This window comes from Galeopterus variegatus, unplaced genomic scaffold (assembly GCF_000696425.1).
Source record: "Galeopterus variegatus unplaced genomic scaffold, G_variegatus-3.0.2 Scaffold6381, whole genome shotgun sequence".
NCBI lineage: Eukaryota > Metazoa > Chordata > Mammalia > Dermoptera > Cynocephalidae > Galeopterus > Galeopterus variegatus.
Genome location: NW_007732492.1, coordinates 11,559 through 18,608, shown reverse-complemented (window position 1 = coordinate 18,608; position 7,050 = coordinate 11,559). Strand labels below are relative to the sequence as shown.

Below are 7,050 nucleotides of genomic sequence, written 5' to 3'. Positions count from 1 at the left end.
TACCCAGGTCTTGGTACGACTTCTGTCCAGTACGTCCATGACCTCATTTGAGGGATGTGGCTGTAGGCCAGCCTTTCTAGGTATTTCTAGCTCTTGAAGACGCACGTAAATTTCTTACAGAATTTTTGGGGTTAGAAGAAACATTCTTGGAGGCTGGTGGATGGCACATTGCAGGCAGCTCTGCTGCTTGCGTCAATGCAGAAGAATGGATGGTATGACAGAGAGGAACAAATGTCTGTTGAATGAATGAGTGATGCAGGAATCGGGCAGTGAGAAGGACCTTCCAGCGCATGGCTTCACTAACTGAGATCTTGCCAGCCAGGTGTGAAGAGAGTTTGGTTGCCAGCCTGTTGGGATACATCTGGCTGGGGTAATGACTTTACTGATCCTCAGGAATGACTCTAGGGTTGGGTCATGGCAGTGACAGTATAGTGGTATAACAATGGCCACGTAGTAGCTGACATGATTCTAGGATTTAAACTAGTGAGTCTGGTGGGAAAACTCAGCCTTGTGGTTTTGTACTTCTATTTAGGTTTATTTATTTCACAAATTGCTTTTAATCCGTGGTCTCACCACTGTCCCAGGGCCTTCAGTCATAGAGGTGGATGTAGACAGCTGGTCTGCAGAGCTTGAAGTAATAGAAAATGGAACCACAGTGTCTTCAATTATCTTACGCTCCTAAGGGGAAGGACAGGAGTCAATGAAAGAGAGAAAAATGAAAAATCAAATTGGTCAAGAGAAAAATTTCATTAAGGAATTTTAGAAAAAAAATGTCAGAATATGCTCAAAAAAGAAGTCTTATTTTCCAAAAGCATTCAAATCATATAACACTCTCTATGAGTAATAATTTAGACATTAGCATTTAATTTAGAAAAACAAAGTCTTTGGAAATTAATTAGTGGGATTCAAGAAGCCTAATTAGAAATGCTGTTAGGGATCTGATTATGCACAAAAATTACCATTAAAAATAAAACTCACAACTATATTAATCATAAAGAAAATAAATTTTAGATAATATACATAAAGTGTAGTAGCCTCCTTCAAATTCTCTAATGTGGTCTGGCTTGTTTATTTAAAAAAATAAAATGAACCAAAACACCTTCCACCCTTCCAAATCTCTTTAGTACTATATAGTAAATGCAGTGGTAAAGATACATTTACATAGCCTAGATATCAAAATTATCCTCATAAAATTAATTCACTACTACCAAACAACAAACAAAACCAAAAATACATAAATGGGTTCATGTCATCTCTCTAAAATAAATTAAGAATCCAACTTTCTGACTGTAGAACAGATATAATTGTATAGCCTCCTCTGACCGTGGCTCCACACACCCTTACCATACACCATACTTTGGGGAATTGTGGTCTTTTAGAGCCTATATGATAAGACTTTTTAAAAGAGATTGGTAGAGCTCAGTGAGATTAAAGAGAATCAGACATAGTCACATGCGTACATATGCCACAGACACAGGTAGTGTTGATAGACTTTTAGGAACTGGAACAACAAAGTCAAATTCCTTCTTGGGAATTTCCTACCTCCTCATAAAGAGAATCAGACATAGTCACATGCGTACATATGCTACAGACACAGGTAGTGTTGGTAGACTTTTAGGAACTGGAACAACAAAGTCAAATTCCTTCTTGGGAATTTCCTACCTCCTCATAGTATCTGCGTTCTTCCTCTTCCACCTCTTTTTGGGCCTTTTCCCACTCTTCTTTCAGCTTGTTCTGCTCCTTCTGGTATCTCTCCTGTTAAGGAATTTCCATAGTGTTCTGAACTGGCCATTGCATACATCATTAGGATTTTTTCACCCTCTAAACCACCATGTACAATACATCGTAAGATTATCTTCTTCTTGTAACTGATTTTAACTGATTCATGAGTAACAGGGGGATAATACTCTGTGGTACTCCATATTTTAGGAACACAAAAATCCAATGAAGAGCAGTTTTTTTCTGCTGTTGGTGTTTCATAGAATTGTTCTTTAAATATTTGAGTAGAAATTTGCTTATGCAAAGAGAAAAGAGGAAGTGACAAAAAGTCTCGAAAATCTTCCCTAAGTTGGATTTTGCCTTAGATAGACTAAACCAATAGTTTGCTTTTACTGGGCCCTTCAGAGATGAGTTCTGCCATTATCCTAGTAGAAATATACTGCTGCCAGGGGAGTTTAATAAAAGATGAAAAATCTTGTAGGTTTACAAGATAGACACTGCAGAAAGGTCCAAAGTGAACAAGATGACAATTAGCTGAGTGGCTGAATTACCCCTTGTTTGTAGACAGCCATTCTGATAAAACAGAATCTCCCTGGCTTGAAGTAACTTGCGAATTAAGAGTGGCTTTTAAACAGCTGATTAAAATGCTTCAATATCCTGATCACACCTTCCAGCATTGGACAGATCATCTAAGCAACAAATCAACAGAGTAATGATTATTCTTTCAGAAGGAGAGAAGAAATCTAGGGTAATTGGAGTGGGGAGGGGGGAAGAAGAGGGGGATGGGGAGAGATTGGACAAGGGGCATAAAGAATAATTATGATTTGTAACAATACATATGCTAGTAATATTGATTTGATCAACATATCTTAATGTTGAACCCCCAAAATACATATAATCAATTTTGATTCAATAAAAAAAAGAATGCTTCAATACCAGAACCAGTTCAATACCAGTTCTTGTTTCCAGAAACAACACAACAGTAGTCACCACTTCTGAGGGCAGAAATAAAATACTCTGAATAAGGATGGCTTTTAAAAATGTGACTGATTTCCTGACAGCTAACTAGAAGAAATGAATAAATGGACACTAATATTAATGCTTAAAATGACAACTGACACCCCTGGATGCCTTGGGAATGGCATCCTGACATGACAGAGACAAAGGAACCACTGGTGTGTGCTGCACACATGCAAATATTTTAGGCCGATTATTGTCGATCCTCTCTTCAAGCCTGTTAAAACAAGCCTGTGCTTCTGTCTTCATGGGCAAGGCACTGAGACTTCCTCCAGGTATCACCTGTAATGTCATTATCATAGGAGCAAAAGGACTTCATCGGAATTGTCTGGAGCCTGGTGTTCCTACTAATGCTCTGGCAAGGTCATTGTTGGTCAACCCATGGCAGGCTCTTTAACTCTGGGTAAAAATGTGTTATCAAAACCGAATATTACAGAGTTTTAGGGAGGGACTTCAGGGGCTTTTCAGAACAGAGGAAACAGACCCTAAACTACACATAAGCTAAAAAACAAGCAAAGCTTCTTAGGCTAACTGGTTCTAGGAGCTCACATCAAGTGCCCCCCTCACCAAGAGGATGAACCAATGATGAAGGAAGTGGAAGATGCAGCATGTCTATGACACACACACACCCACACACACACCCTCCCTTCCCCCACAAGCACCTTGGCCCACAACCCACGATGCCACACCAGGTAACAGTTTGCTGAGACAAGAGAGATACATATGCCTGGTGCCTGCATCTGTAACCATGGCGACCCTTCAGCGTGCAATAGACAGCGCCTTGATGGGAAGCACACTCGCCTGTCTTCTTTACTCTGGGGAAATTCTGACTGTTGGCTGTTCACCAGGTAGCTGGGGAATGAGCACCTGATTTCCAAGAGAACAGCAGATGGCCAATGCTGCTCTGAGGTCTCCCAATGGACCTAAAAATCCCAGCAGCTCTGGAACTTGGATGAATCAGGTTCTTATTAACATTTTAGTACGGAAGGCCTAACCCTCCACAATTTTTAAAAGTGCCAAACTTAACTGGCAGAGTTAAAACCACAGTACAATTTATTAACTATCTAAACCACCTCCCACCCCACACCCCTGAAAACTAAGACAAAAGAATTAGAACAAATAATAAGAAAAAGTAAGTAAAATAAACTTGCATTAAGCATTGCTTTCTACACAGCAGCAGAAAGTCATCAAAATTAATGAGATTTAACATTCTTTCCCTTCATGATTTTTTGCTAAAATCAGAAGTAATGGAAGTAGAGTGAGAAGAGCATAAATTTTAAAGTCACCCAGATTTGGATTTTAATCCAGGCTCAACACCTGTTAGCTGTGTAACCTTGGGCAATTAATTTAACTTTTGTGAGCCTTAATTTCTTCGATTGCAAATGGGGGCTAATCAGACATATTTTGAAGGGTTGTATGAGGATTAAATGAGACAAAACATGTCAAGCACCAACCACAGTTTCTGGCACATCCCAAGTACTCAACATAGGTTAATTTCTAAGGTTACTAGGTTACTTTTTGAGGCCCTGTTAATCCATAAAATTGGCATGAAGCAAGTAGAAGCACAAAAAATTTACTCCCAGAATTTTTCTAGAATTAATAATTAGCAGCTTTTACTCAAAGATGGAACAGACGTTTCTACTTAAGAAACTAAACTGAAGCCAAATTTTATTTCACGTTTGCTATCAAATAGATTTGTGATAATTCATTCCCACTGCTGCTTGGACTGGAAATTGATTGGCCACCAAGGCGGTGATGAATGGATGGACTGGCCCTTAATCAATACTTGGAGTTTTTCATAAGTGTTCATTTGAACATTTTTTCCTCATGTTCATTATTGTAGCCTCTGGCAGGAAGAATTACATACAGGGCACTCTGTTGCATGGACACAAAATGGAAAACAAAAAATAAAAAATGCAGCAAACCGAGTCCTACCTGGAGCAAACGTTCCTGCTCCTGTTGCCATTTTTCCTGTCGCCTGCGCTCCTCTTCCGGGTCCCATGCCCAGAACTTAAACTGCTTAGAAAAATAAAACCATGATCAGAAAGGAGCCATGTCCTCAAGGACAGGCCAGGGCAAGAGAAGACAATTAGCCTTTGGCCTGGCACCCCGATGGATGTGCAGAAGCAGAAGCCTTCACAGCTGAATGTCCTCTTTGGTGGCATTAACTACTTTTTAAATCTTAGTCCCTCTTTGCTTTACTTCCAAGATGCTGGTATGATTCTGTGAACCTTTTGGGGGCTAATGGGAACATGAAATAATTAGCCATTGGCATGGGAATGCTTTCTCTTAGAAGTGATTTCTTAAATGCATTCATGCTCCTGAGCATAAGATGCTCATTCTGTGTAGTGATCCTGGGTCCAAACAAATGAGACCAGTTACTTCAGCAGAAATGCATTTTGTAGGAAGTATTGTCTGCCACACTACAAAACTAATCTTTTTTTTTTTTGTCCTTTTTGAGACCAGCCGCACTGCACTCAGCCAGTGAGCGCTGTGAGCGCACCGGCCATCCCTATATAGGATCCGAACCCACGGCAGGAGCGCTGCTGCGCTCCCAGCGCTGCACTCTCCCGAGTGCGCCACGGGCTCGGCCCTATAAAACTAATCTTATATACTGCTATTGCTTTTCCACCCAAGCTTTCCTTAAAGTGGGTTATTTAACTCACCTATGCCTACCTGCACCACCTAATATCCAGGCCCTGTCTGGGCCTTCATAACACAAACACACCCAAAGACTTTTTGTTTTGTTTTCTTTTTATAATAGGTTTTTGTGCATTTGGGAACGAAGAGAATGAATAGGAATAATAGGACAGGGATGCATGAACCAAAGCAGGCGCCCAGGCCACAGCATACGGGACCGGGAGGGTGTGGGGGAAGAGAAATCACAGCCTGCCCCTGGAAACCAGCAAAAGAGGGGGTGCTGCATTTAAAGTCGGCCCTCAGCCAGTCACCCAGAGTAGGTGCCCAGGCAGGCCAGGTTCCCTAATAACTGCACTCTTTCCTTCCCTCTGTCCTGAGGGGGTAGTTTGGGGGCACTTAGAACAGCCTGGGAATCTCGAGTAGAAAAAGCAAGGCAAGGGTGGGGGAGTCAGGGAGGGATGGGAGAGGTTGGGTGGGGGAGGAAGGGGGAGGGGAGCAGGCAGAATCTACTCATCTGGCTGCCTGGCAAGCTGGACAGGGTCAGTCCCGTCCCAGGTTTCAGTGGGCCTGGTTACTGCCCAGGACACCTGGGCCAGCCGCCTTCCACCCTATCCTGACTCCAAAAGATCCACACCACTCAGGAGTCTGGCGGCTGGGCTGGCCCAGGGAAATGTCTCCGGGCAGAAAATGCAGGCTGGCCACAGGTGATGCTTGATTTACAACTCTATAAATATTAATAACTTTTATATACTTAGACATACAAAATGTGGGTCTCATTTTGTACTCTTGCTGTGGTTCCTGCACATGGTTGAGATGGCCGTGATGCTCACAGAATAGTCAAAAGAACGTGAGCAAATAAAACAGGGAAATACACAAGGGTACTTCAAAAGTTCATGGAAAAATAAAATTAAAAGATAATACAAATCTTTCCATGGACTTTTTGAATACCCTCATACTTCCTCTTTGCCACTCTTGGAATTCACGCTGCACGTTAGCATAGTACTGGCTCTGGCAAGTTATGCAGAGGAAAAGTGTTTAATTGTATAAAACCTAGTCTCCCAAATTTCTTTGGATGACCACAAAATGGCATCCAAATGTGGATCCCAAATGGGAAATTCTATTAAAGTTTCATGGTGTCGGGTGTTGCTGCCACCCGGCATTGTCCTAGGACGCGGAGGCTGTTTAAATGTTCAGAACCTCTCTCAGGGGCATGGCCTTTCTTTATCTTTTGGGGAAAAAGGGGGTGTTTATGTGAATAAAGCCACAGGGAGATCAGTGAGGAAAGTCCAGTAGTAGGAAAATAAGAGAAACAATGAGGAATTATTGAATTTTCAGATTTCACTAGTCGTCTCAAGAATAAGTCAAGTAAGGAAGAGTTAGACAGGAGGAGGCAGTGTGTGGCGTGGGGGGACTGAGCATAGAGAATGCAGAATTTTTGTTAAAAAGCAAGAGAGAAAAACAATGGGCATTTAAAAAGGAAGATAGCAGTGAGATAAGTAAGAGGGAAGAACGGTGACTTGGTTCTTCTCTTGGCGATTATCTGCTGAGCACTGACTCTATGCCAGGGTGGGGGTTCCAGTTGGCTAAGAGCACCAGCCTTGTGGAGCTTACAGCTGAGTGTGTGGGGGGTGGGAGAGCGACCAAGGTATGAATGATCATGGAAGCCAGTGTGAC

The 7,050-nt window shown here is 41.9% G+C and overlaps 1 protein-coding gene across 1 annotated transcript in view; it reads right to left on the bottom strand.

The window, feature by feature from the left end:
• The window catches only part of LOC103606218 (LIM and calponin homology domains-containing protein 1-like), a gene marked incomplete at its 5' end in the record, with an annotated part of 40,234 nt that overhangs the window by 21,685 nt on the left and 11,499 nt on the right, over nucleotides 1–7,050 (bottom strand). Inside the window, 3 exons of the mRNA XM_008590811.1 lie at nucleotides 574–678; nucleotides 1,663–1,755; nucleotides 4,672–4,752. Of these exons, the coding sequence (XP_008589033.1) occupies nucleotides 574–678; nucleotides 1,663–1,755; nucleotides 4,672–4,752 (279 nt within the window). The remainder of the gene's footprint in view (nucleotides 1–573; nucleotides 679–1,662; nucleotides 1,756–4,671; nucleotides 4,753–7,050) is intronic.